The 13,335-nt window shown below is 40.0% G+C and overlaps 1 protein-coding gene across 6 annotated transcripts in view; it reads left to right on the top strand.

Annotated features, from left to right (window-relative positions):
• The window catches only part of plch2a (phospholipase C, eta 2a), a 150,642-nt gene that overhangs the window by 110,203 nt on the left and 27,104 nt on the right, over positions 1–13,335 (top strand). For all 6 annotated transcript variants that reach the window (XM_029506650.1, XM_029506648.1, XM_029506654.1 and 3 more), the window contains 4 exons: positions 3,571–3,814; positions 4,376–4,505; positions 9,192–9,362; positions 11,908–12,001. In XM_029506650.1, the coding sequence (XP_029362510.1) occupies positions 3,571–3,814; positions 4,376–4,505; positions 9,192–9,362; positions 11,908–12,001 (639 nt within the window). The remainder of the gene's footprint in view (positions 1–3,570; positions 3,815–4,375; positions 4,506–9,191; positions 9,363–11,907; positions 12,002–13,335) is intronic.

Genomic DNA, 13,335 nt, shown 5'->3' with positions numbered 1-13,335 from the left:
TGGCAGCAGTAGATTAAACAAAGTCCAAATGTCCATTAGTCCAGTGTGTTTATGGTCAGCCCAGAGTCTTCTGCCTTTCAGAACGTGCCTGGAAAACCTCCAATGGAAGGGGCCCAAGAAACATCAATATCAATATTTCTGACCAAGTATACAGAGCCAATTTTTGCACTAGGTACATCATGAATGAATGGCTTTTAAAACAGCCCTTCTTCTGCAGTGTCAAAAAGACCTCCAAGGAAAAGTGTTCTCAAGGAATACATGATATATAATATGGTACAAGATGGTGGCGCGCACAGTCGTAGGGATTCAATACATTTTTGTCCAAATGCCATTCAAGACATGTTTACAATCAAAACAAACTTCTGAGTATCGGATCAAGATATCAGATAGTAGTCGTGAGCGACTACCAGCAGACCCACAACATACTGCAAGATAAAGCGAGACCATTGGAGTCTCTGTGTATAACCAATGTCCCCAAAAAACAACAAAGGCAGCAGAGGCAGTGCAAACAGTGGCATGTAAGTCAAGCGGGCATGTTAGCCAGGCTACATAAACAACCTTGAAACAACCCTTGAAAAACAGAATCGGCCTGTATTGAGAAGCAAAAATACAGCCACTCCACTGTGCATGATTGAGTTTAAAAGGGACAGGCTTTGTCCGGTATTTCCATGACGATCAAAAATAGTCTGTAAAACATGACTTCACCCCTCACGGCCGGCCCCGCCGACTAGGTGTCACTTATTTATTTTTAAAGGAATTGGCAGTTCTACTGGTGCACAAACAGCAAGCTCATAGAATCCCACTGCTCCCCTGACATAGAACTAATGGCAGTTGCATATAGACCTTTTTATCCACCCAGAGAACTGACTGTGGTTAAATTTATTGTAGTTTATATACCACCAGACACTAATGTAAAGACAGCTCTGGCTTGCCTGGAAGACACATTAACAGCCAGCAATGAGCTCACGCTGATGGAGTACAGATCATCCCAGGGAATTTTAATCAAGAGTGCTTTAAAACTGTACTTCCCAATATGTACAGTGTTCTATCAGAGGGAATAACACACTCGATAGGGTCTACTTGAACCTGAAGCATGCCTACAGAGCAGTACTTCTCCCACATCTGAGCCTCTCCGACCACCTTCCACTGTTTCTCATCCCTGTGTCACAGTAGATAAGCACATCTATGTTTAATCCAAGAGAAAACCCTGGACAACAAACGGTGTGCAGGCACTCCTGCCACATCTCCAAGGACCTTTCCTGGTTGGCAAACATGTCAGCAGTGATGAAGAAAGTCCAGACTCCACCCACTGAGAATACTCAGGAGAAACAACTGGAGGAGAAGCTGTTGTGCCGGCATATTCCATCATCGTCTGGTATGCTGGCTGCTTAGCAGCTGAGAGGAAGAAACTGCAGAGGATGATCAGGTCAGCTGAGAAGGCAATCGGCTGCTCGCTGCCCCCCTGGAAGACATTGCCAGCTCCCAATGCCTCTCCAGAGCGGAAAGGATTACCAGCGTCCACCTTCACCCTGGACACCACCTGCTCAGCCTCGTCATTATCTTTAAGCACTAGTTACTGTTTTATCCCTGTGCATTGTTTGTTTGCGTTCTTATCTCTTTTTAATGCACCTTCAGTGTTGTCCCCAAAATTTTGTTGTACAGACGCTGTATAATGACAATGCTCTAGATAAAGCATCTACTGTTGCATCCTCCCAACTTTTGATATGATGACATAATCAATGTTGTAAAGTTGTAGGGTTGTAAAGATGATGACCAACACATTAGCCTTTGGTTGCTGTTCTGCATGCTGGAGAGAAGTCAGAGAGTTACAGTCAATGAATCTTGTGATAGGCAGTAACCCAGAAACAACCTAAATTTCAAAGAATGACAGAGCCCAAACTGGTGACAGTTTTTCCTTCTCTACCACTGAATAGTTAATTTTGTCATGCTCAAATTTCTGGCAGAACTAGAACTGGATGGTCACTGGTACCAACACCACTGTGTCCACTTGAATTTTCAAGAGTTTGGAGCAGCAAGCACGTGTGGGTAACCATACAGGGTTAACCTGTAACCCTTTGTGATATGCCAGGTCTATGAACACCTATATGCAAAATAAGTTATTTTATTTTAAGCTTGGTAACTTAAAAGTCTCAAGCGCATTTTCACATCTGACCAGTTTTCAACATGAATGTCCACTTTTCAGGCTGTGGTATTTCAAACTTCAGGAATTCAAGAAAACCATTGGGAATCAGTCTGACCACATGCCATGTCATGACCTGTTCGACAGACAGGAGTTACTCCTCTACTACCTAGGCCCCTGATACCTGTTATGTTGTTCACTCTTGCATGATTTATGCAAGTTCTACAATTGGAAAACCCACGTCCCGAGAGAGCACCTTCAGCTTCAGCCACATGGGAGAACACAAAATATAGCCCCAGAATGCCAACTGTTGAGTTGGATGTATCTTTGAGTCTCAGTAGTTTACATGCATCTACATGTACATTTACTTCATGCAGCTTTTGGGGAATGTATGCACCTTATGGTCTTGAGGGGCATATATATAAGTTAATGCTGGTGTCAGAATACAGAGGGATTTGCACCTTGTAGCATATGGAGCTACATAGTTTCACACCAGTCAGGGTGCTCACGCTGACCCCTGTCCACTGCAACAACAATTGGCATGTGAGCATCAGAACTGGGCCACAGAGAAATGGAAGAAGATGGCCTGGTCTGATTAATCAAATTTTCATGAGTGTGTGCATGTGTCACTTACCTGGCGAACAAATGGCCCCAGGATACACTATGGGAAGAAAGCAAGCCAGCGGAGGCAGTGTGATGCTCTGCGCAATGTTCTGCTGAGAATTCTTGTATCCTTCCATCTGTGTGGATGTTTGACATGTACCACGTTACCTCAGCATTGAAATCGACCATGTACACCATTTCAGGGAAATGGTATCTCTTGTTGGCTGTGGCCTCTTTCAGCAGGATAATGTGCTGTGCCAGAAAGAAAATTGGTTTAGGAATGGTTTGAGGAGCAATAAAATGAGTTGCAATCCATTTACAGGATTTAAAGGGTCTGCTGCTAACATCTTCAGGGGTCTAGGGGAGGCCATGCCTCAATGGTTCAGGGCAGTTTTGCAGCAAAAAGGGGGACCAACACTATATTAGGCAGATAGTATAACAGTGGTCCCCAACTTTTTTGTGCCACAGACTGCAGGGTTTGTACTGTATTGTGGCTATCACTTTTGGATATTTGTAGGCCTTGGGCCATTAACCTGTTTTACAAAAACTTTAAACAAGGCAAAACCATTCACCATATGCTTGCTTTCATAAACGTTTTCTCTTATACACTCTACCCCAGGCAGGGGTAGAATGTGGTGTATTTTTTTTTTTTCCCTCATAACATACACCACAATAATAAATATGCAGATTGAAAAGGCATAAGAAATCCTATAGAATTTAGAATAATACTAAAGGGTAAGGAATTTGTATTATTATTATTTGAAGATAGCTGCTTTAAGAAAATGTTGTATTCCATCACTGACTTGTTGACTCATTTGCTCCAACAGTCTCTATTGACTCAATCCGAGAGGTGTGTGAGGGGAAGCAGTCTGAAATCTTCCAGCGCTATGCGGAGGGCAGTTTTAACCCCAACTGCTGCTTCAGCCTGTATTATGGAGAGCACGTGGAGTCCTTGGACCTCGTTTCTGGCACTGGAGAGGAGGCACGAACTTGGATCACAGGCCTGAAATATCTGCTGGCTGGCATAAGTGATGAAGACAGCTTAGCCAAGAGGCAGCGCACTCGTGACCAATATCCTTCACTCACACAGTTAGACGTCTAATACATAGGAATTGGTTAATTTTTAAAGGTACATTTTATACTGCTTTGTTTCATTTGTGATGACGTGGCTGACTAGTTTCTGAGATCAACATAGAAATGGAGCAGATCTTGGGTAGATACTGAAAAACAGAATCCAGTAAGGGTGAATAGTGGACCCAGGTGGGCTTGGCCAAGGTTAGTGATATCCAAGTTGTAGCATCAGAGTTTCCAAAGTTCTGACAGCAGGCTTTAAGTCTCTGTTTTTGTATACAGGCTATATACAGTTCTCTGTGGACTTAGAACTTCGATACTTTCAGTGTTAGGAAGACAGACATCTCACTTCAAATTTGTTTATTGCCAAATGGAGAAATGGTGGAGGATATTAATGTGAGAGATTAGCAATTCTGAGCATTTCATTTTACATTAAAACAAACTACATCTATTGATACTTCTGTGCATGCAAGCTTAGTTAAAAGAAACCAAAAGAAGTAACAACAAAATGTGCAAATCTTTACTGTTTTACAGTTTTTCCCTAACTATCCATCTTATTACATGGCTGAAACAGACTTTCACAGATGCTGATAAAAATGGTGACGGCAGCCTAAGTATCAGTGAGGTCCTCCAACTTTTGCACAAGCTCAATGTCAACCTGCCCCGACAGAAGGTCAAACAGATGTTTAAGGTAAGTTTTGGAAAAAGAAAATACTAGCTCAGGAGGTTGCTGAAATACATCTGAAGCATCTTTAAATCACACTGTTTGTATTGGTATTGGGAACTTTCCATCTAATTGGAAGTGATCTTATTGAGACCATGAGACGAAAAAAGAAGTCTTGGCCACAGTTTGTGCGTCTTTAAATTCAATAATTTGTTCTGTGACTATCAGTGTTAGCCTTTTTGAAAGGTAAATCAGGTCCCTAGTTTATTATGCCAACCAAGTTAAAACAATGCAGCCCAATAAAATAGCATCACTATAAATCCATCATTTATTTATTTTCTTGCAGATTTTATTTATTTATTTTTTTATGTTTCGAATTAGATGCTGGAGTTTGCGGTGCAGTTAAATTTCAGTGTTTCAGTAAATTTCACTATTATTTAGTTTCCTTGAAATAAAGCCACTGACCAAAATATTACAGATATTTCTCAGTACGACAAAACTGAGATTTACTGCAGTATCAGTATAGACTTCCTCAGGCTGTCTTGTTTTTCTCTCTTTACTGTAAACAGGAGGGGTGGGAGGTAACTCTTCATGAATGTGTACACACACACACACACACACACACACACAAAAGCTCAATCCCCGGTGTATTTACTGTGCATTACACCCGAGGCCATCTGTGTCCTGGCAGCACCATATGGTTGACCCGTCAACAGAATGCTGGACTTGATGACAGTAATCTGACTAGCTGCTCTGTAGGAAGGAGGCTAAAATTTACCTAGGCAGCATGTTAATCCCTCTACTGCGGCTGAGAGGTGTGTCATCTTGCATCCCCTGTAATCACAATTCATCAAAGTCTTTGTACTGCTCATTCACAAGCTGCTGGTCACTAAGTGACCTGATAAGCCACAGTACTCTTTTCATGAGCCACCTTGCAATGTACACTGGCCATTAGCAGTTTTTTTTTTTTTTTTTATTCTGTTGTTTCTTCTTCTTAATAGTTTGTGTGTTTAGAGTAGCATCTCCCTGACTTGCAGATGTTCCTGTGTTGCTGTAAATATCTCACAAATCTAATGGCAACTTGAATGTCTATACCAGTTCAATTTGTAAATGATTCAGCACTCTTCAGACCACTCTTGTTGTTTTTCCCCTGAAATTATCTTTTCAAAAATTAGCTTTGGACTGTGTAAATCTTAAAATCAGCTGCTTGGTATATCAGTGTGTACAGGGACAATTCGAGACTGAAATCCATTAATGTCAAGACATCTAGTAAACCGTGTTAAGAGCAGTTTTGATACAGTTGTTTGCGTGACTAGAAAGGAGCAGGAAGCAGGACCTATATTGTTTAATCCTGTCTCAATGTGTTTTAACATTGCGCTCAAAGAATATTTCCAGTTTTTCTGCAGTCTCTGCAAAAGGTACTCCAGTATTCTAGCTAGTTAGCAAGTAGATATACAATTCACATTTTATCACACTAATCAAAAATAGTGTTCCAAAAAAAATAGCTTGAACTACAGTCACACAATTGTATTTTAGTGTTAAACTCCATTTTTCCTCCTACTTTGGTAACCACATGACTCATGAATAACAAATTTCAAATGTTATTGACCTTTGTCTTTGCTAGAAGCTGTTTTCATGCTACTGATAACTTTGTTCTATTATGTGTGACCAATAAACTGCAGAGTAGACCAACAGCTTTCTTTTTACGCTGAATGCTCTGTACTTTAATCAACATCTATCTGTATGTTTTCAAATGATAGACTGTAAAGACATCATATCTCTTGATAAGTGACAATCACCACCACCTTCTCTGAGAAAAGATGCCACATTTAACTTTATCACCAAGGAAAATCTACTTAATCGTAATGAAAACAATCTTTGCTGTACAACTTAAAATACAGATCTTAGATTAGATTCTAACACAGGGGGTCTGCTCTCCATTTATGCATTCATACATGCATATATGCATGCATGGAAAGCAGGCCCAAAACAACAGAACTTAATATTTAGTGATTGGATATTTATTAGAACATGTCCAACCTGATGTTATTTGCTCTTTAATATACATACGTCACATCTTTTCTGTGAGATCTCACCCACACCTAAAAGTACATCAAAGAAATGTTTTCACCACTTTTGTTCGCCACCTTAGTGAAAGCCCCTCAGCCTTGAAGTAGTGCATTATCTCCATTAGGAAGGTTAGTACACACTACCAAAAGCAGTAGCAACAACAAGGAGAGCACACAAGCCCCAGGGAAGCCTGTTGGATGAAATAGATTAAGTTTTAAATTAATTTACATTAGCTGAGCTAATAAAGAATACAAGCCTGCTCTCTGCTAAAGCACATGGATTCATTGATAATGAATGAGGCTGGATTGATAGTGTTCTCCAGCTTTGCTGCTACTTGTGCTCTTTTCCCCCTCCTGGGGCTGAGATTTGTCCTGAATAAGAGGACTACTTCTGTCTCTTATACCATGAGTAGTGGTAAGTCGAACCAACAGCTGTTGTGAAGTGCTTGCCTTTTTTTCCTGAGTCATTCAGCTTCCTTTCTCAGGTGGTGCTTGCAGGAAATTGAAATTTGTTATATTTGAATTGTGAGATGTGCTGCTTTATACTGGGCAACATTTCTATCATTTGTCCCATATCCATCCTAATGAAACAATGTCCCATATTTTGATTGGCTCTAGTTAAAAAAAAAAAAACAAAAAAAAACTGCACTTTTGACTGTGCTTTCAGTGGGGAAAATTGTGAGAACATCACAAAAGGTTTCAGCTGAGTGTGCTCTAGGATACCACAAAGAAGAGGAGGCTGTAGGAGAGACTGGGAGAGTACTTCTAATAGTTTGATATTGGTGTAGCCCAATACCAGAGAAATCGTGCAGAAAATTAAATTTTTGTTAAATCTGAAATCTTGATATCTTTGTGAAATTTTGTGTTTCTCTACCTTAATTTCAGTCAGTGCAGGCCACATACTCAAAAGATGGAATGGGACAGTTAATGGTACATACATTTTCCCTTTTTCTCAGTGAGGAAGTGTTATGTTGTGCACTTGTTTATGTTATGTTGTGGTCAGTCACTTTCCACAGCCTCAAGATAACAAATAATTACAAATAATAACAAATTATAAAAAAATCTAGCAACCTACTTACCACCCAGATTTTGCACACCCATAGGCACTTTGAAGAGCAGTCTAAATGGCCCCCTTAGAGTACATACTGGCAATTTGGCCATTGGAATGGCCATGTGCAACACAGCATAATGCAATTTCCTCCTGCCTTTTGGTTTATATGCCTTAAGTGGGGGGGAAAAAAAAAAAAAAAAAAAAAAAAAAAAAAAAATATATATATATATATATATATATATATATATATATATATACACACACTCACCGGCCACTTTATTGGGTACACCATGCTAGTAACGGGTTGGACCCCCTTTTGCCTTCAGAACTGCCTCAATTCTTCGTGGCATAGATTCAACAAGGTGCTGGAAGCATTCCTCAGAGAGTTTGGTCCATATTGACATGATGGCATCACACAGTTGCTGCAGTTGTCGGCTGCACATCCATGATGCGAATCTCCCGTTCCACCACATCCCAAAGATGCTCTATTGGATTGAGATCTGGTGACTGTGGAGGCCATTTGAGTACAGTGAACTCATTGTCATGTTCAAGAAACCAGCCTGAGATGATTCCAGCTTTATGACATGGCGCATTATCCTCCTGAAAGTAGCCATCAGAAGTTGGGTACATTGTGGTCATAAAGGGATGGACATGGTTAGCAACAATACTCAGGTAGGCTGTGGCGTTGCAACGATGCTCAATTGGTGCCAAGAAAATATTCCCCACACCATTACACCACCACCACCAGCCTGAACCATTGATACAAGGCAGGATGGATCCATGCTTTCATGTTGTTGACGCCAAATTCTGACCCGACCATCCGAATGTCGCAGCAGAAATCGAGACTCATCAGACCAGGCAACGTTTTTCCAATCTTCTCTTGTCCAATTTCCATGAGTTTGTGCAAATTGTAGCCTCAGTTTCCTGTTCTTAGCTGAAAGGAGTGGCACCCGGTGTGGTCTTCTGCTGCTGTAGCCCATCTGCCTCAAAGTTCGACGTACTGTGCGTTCAGAGATGCTCTTCTGCCTACCTTGGTTGTAACAGGTGGTTATTTGAGTCACTGTTGCCTTTCTATCAGCTCGAACCAGTCTGGCCATTCTCCTCTGACCTCTGGCATCAACAAGGCATTTCCGCCCACAGAACTGCCGCTCACTGGATATTTTTTCTTTTTCGGACCATTCTCTGTAAACCCTAGAGATGGTTGTGTGTGAAAATCCCAGTAGATCAGCAGTTTCTGAAATACTCAGACCAGCCCTTCTGGCACCAACAACCATGCCACGTTCAAAGTCACTCAAATCACCTTTCTTCCCCATACTGATGCTCGGTTTGAACTGCAGGAGATTGTCTTGACCATATCTACATGCCTAAATGCATGAGTTGCCGCCATGTGATTGGCTGATTAGAAATTAAGTGTTAACAAGCAGTTGGACAGGTGTACCTAATAAAGTGGCCGGTGAGTGTGTATATGTGTATATATATATATATATATATATATATATATATATATATATATATATATTATTAGAGACAAGGTGAATTTAATATTTGTTGAGGGAAAAAAACCTTAAGCTGCTGTTTCTTCCTGGTGTGTAGGAGGCAGACACTGATGACAACCAGGGGACACTGGGTTTTGAGGAGTTCTGCTCCTTCTACAAGATGATGTCAACCCGCAGAGATCTGTACCTCCTTATGCTCACCTACAGCAACCACAAAGACCATCTTGACACAGATGACCTGGCCTGCTTTCTGGAGACAGAACAGAAGGTACACATGTGTTGATGTACTCATGTAGCAAAAGGCTGCACCATTCAGTCAGTCACATTTGACAGAAGAACCAGACATAAGATCTTTTTTACCCTTCATATTTTTCTTCTGATTTGTTTTATTACACATACTCCAACTCTACTGACATTTTGGTCTGAGAGAAAGCTGTGTTATGCTGACTAATATGCAGCCCTTTAACATTAACAAGCTTATGGTTCATTTTATTTTGATGAATTCTTATATCTGTATACAGTGCTGATCAGTGAGTGGAGCCCTCCATTATTTTTAACACCTTGTAGGCTACTAGCTGTGTAGTTGTTAAGTCATATTTGTTCAGAGGCAGTAAATCATCTCAGTGAGATGTCACATACAAGACTGCCTGAAAAGCTCAAAGTATCACTGACATGGTAATTAATGACTGAAGATTAATGACCCCCCCCACCCCCCCACCCTTACTGACTCAGAAGAGAGGGGGAGACCCCCTCTCTAAAATTAAATATCTCACTAAAGTGTCATAAGCGTGGTGGTCTCAATTGATGAGAAAGGCTTCACACAACCATCTGATTCAGTTGGTTTTAAATCTAAATCAAATCAGATTTATTTGTATAGCGCCAAATCATAACAAAGTTACATCAAGGCACTTTACATATAGAGCAGTTCTAGACCAAACTCTTCATAATATTATTTAAAGAGACCCAAAAGATCCCCTGATGGGCAAGCACTTGGTGACAGTGGCAAGGAAAAACTTCCTTTAAGAGGCAGAAACCTCCAGCAGAACCAGGCTCAGGGGGTGGCCATCTGCCACGACTGGTTGGGTTGAGAGTGGGAGAGAGAGTGGGAGAGAGAGAGGGAGAGGGAGAGAGGCATGGGCGGGGGTATAGGCAGGAACATGTTGCTGCATGAAGTTCATGGAGTTGGGCCCATCATAGCACAGAAACGGCGCTGGTTAAAGTTTCCAATGACATTCTAATGGCCTCGGACAATGGATCAGCCTCCATACTTCTCCTTCTAGATCTTAGTGCTGCATTCAACACCATAGATCATAATATTTTACTACAGAGACTGGAACATGAAATTGGAATTAAAGGAACTGCACTAAGGTGGTTCAAATCCTACTTATCAGATAGACATCAGTTTGTTCATGTAAACAACAGCTCCTCCTCATGTACTGTAGTCAGTCATGGAGTCCCGCAAGGTTCGGTACTTGGACCAATCCTCTTTACACTTTATCTGCTTCCTCTAGGTAACATTATCAGGAAACACAGCAGCAACTTCCACTGCTATGCAGACGATACTCAGCTGTACCTATCAATGAAGCCAAATGAAGTCACTCAGATAGTCAGACTGCAGGCATGTCTTGAAGACATAAGTCTGGATGACTGGAAATTTTTTATTTCTCAACTCTGACAAAACAGAAGTTATTCTACTCGGTCCTAAGCACCTCAGAAAAATACAATCTAATCATCTCATCAGTCTGAACGGCATTACTTTGGCTTCCAGCTCCACTGTAAGAAACCTTGGAGTAATTTTTCACCAGGACATGTCCTTTGTCCCTCACATAAAACAAGTTAGTCAGGCAGCTTTCTTCCACCTGAGAAACATTAGGAAAATCTGAAACATTCTTTCTCAGGATTATGCAGAAAAACTAGCCCATGCATTTGTAACTTCTAGGCTGGACTACTGTAACTCATTACTATCTGGATGTCCAAACAAATCTCTAAAAGGCCTTCAGTTAATTCAGAACGCTGCTGCACGAATATTAGCAGGAACTAGGAAATGACTCATCGCCATCCCATGTTCCTGCAACACCTCCCATATTTCATGAATTCTGTATTACAGCTCAACTCCATGAACTTCATGCAGCAACATGTTCCTGCCTACACCCCCCCCCTCCAATGCCTGTCTCACTCTCTCTCTCTCTCTCTCAACCCAACCGGTCGAGGCAGATGACCGCCCCCCCTGAGCCTGGTTCTGCTCAAGGTTTCTGCCTCTTAAGGGAAGTTTTTCCTTGCCACTGTTGCCAAGTGCTTGCTCATCGTGGGATCTGTTGGGTCTCTTTAAATAAATTTATCAAGAGTTTGGTCTAGACCTGCTCTATATGTAAAGTGCATTGATGTAACTTTGGCGCTATACAAATAAATCTGATTTGATTTGATTTAAAGTAAACTCAAATGTAATAAGGTAATGGTCACTCAGGAGAGTGTTTTGGGGAAGAATTGTTAGCTTGTCAATTTCAATGCCATATTTTAGAACAAGCTCAAGGATGTGATTGTAGAAGTGAGTGGGTTCATTCACATGCTGGGAAAAGCCAATTGAGTCTAGTAGGGAAAGAAACCCAGAACTTGTAACCTGCCCTTTACAGAACAGTGAACAAAGAGATTTTTGAATTCTGCATCCAATGATGGAAAGACACATGACGTGTATGAATGTCTCTGTCAGCATCACACATTCCTCCTCATTTTGGTTTATTTTTGCTTAAGGAGTGTTATTGTTGTTTTTAGCACATATATTTTATTGTTATTCGCCTCACATTTATCCTTTGCAGATGACCAAAGTCACCAAGGAACACTGTCTTGAAATCATCCACAAGTTTGAACCATGTTCTGAGAACCAGAGAGAAGGAGTTTTGGGGATTGATGGTAAGTCCATCATCAGGCTTTGTTGTGCTTGGAACTGAGTCAGCATTGTTTGTTTACTCTTAAGTGTGATGGATTAATAATATTTGATACATACTAAATGTATGTATCAAATATTATTAATTTGTAGTTTGTCTTGAAAACGTTCTTTTGTGAGATATAGAGTGACCAGATAATTTTTTCTGACTTGAGCGAATGCTTTTGTCCAGAAAAGTTACAAAAAGAGCATGTCTAGTAGGTTAATTTGACAACAGTGCCTGAGCCTTAAGCATGTTCAGCTGGCTTGCAACCTGCCCAACTTCTGATATGCAATAATGTCATGTAAATATTAACTATGTATATATTGTCAATTATTCATAGGGTATATTTTGAATAAAGGTGTTTATTATTACTATACTATGATATTATAGAATTTTGTTATATTTGTATATGTGAAATGGAACACTAACAATTTCCTGTGAGAGATTTTTTTTTTTTTAGTTCCCATTCTAAAAAGATAAACCAGTATATAGATATGGTACATGACATGTTAACAGAGAGGGTTGTTTGCAGATAAAGCTTCATTATGCATTCAGTTAAATGGAAGCATAGTCAGTGTATCCTCCCTCTAGTTGTCTGAACTGCAGGTTGTCTGCATTAACACCTAGTGTTTGTGTTTGGAATAAGAGAAATTGTCAAACTAACCCTGTAACATTGAATTAGACAGGGAAATGTTTTAATGTCTACATTGATAGTTGGTACAACAAAAAAAAAAGCTTTTGGGAATTTTGAGAAATAAATCGTAATATCAATAAACAGATTTACAGATAGTAGAGAGAGAGAGTAGAGAGTACAGATTAAAAAAAAAAAAAAAGACAATTGAAATAACTATTTTTAGGCTTTGTATAGAAGGCTTCCTGTCTTGTTTTTGAAAATGTCTTCCTTGCTCTGCCTGTGTACTTTCATGTTCAGTCTTGAGAAGTTGACAGTGTTCACATCGTTGAATCACCACACAAGACATGTTTGAAAACTTATTATACATGTATTTTTTTTTTTTCCTCCAAATGTCAAAATCAAAGTAATAAAGAAGGATTAATGTTAGCTCAGATGGTCATTTTATACCACCATTGTGATCACCAAAGTGGAACTTGGTGGAAAGATAAAACATTCATGTTGTTGAACTCAAGACATGAAGTTACATGAAGTTACATCATGCTTCTTTCATAACAGTCTTTGAATTTTTAAATGTATATATGTTATAGCTCAAAAATTAATTCAGTATGAATTCCAAATAAAAAAAATATATAATTCAACAGTAATTAAATTTTCACTTTTTTCAAAGACTCAAATCCATTGTT

This window comes from Echeneis naucrates, chromosome 7 (assembly GCF_900963305.1).
Source record: "Echeneis naucrates chromosome 7, fEcheNa1.1, whole genome shotgun sequence".
In the NCBI taxonomy this organism is placed as follows: domain Eukaryota; kingdom Metazoa; phylum Chordata; class Actinopteri; order Carangiformes; family Echeneidae; genus Echeneis; species Echeneis naucrates.
This window is presented reverse-complemented; position numbering and strand designations above follow the sequence as displayed.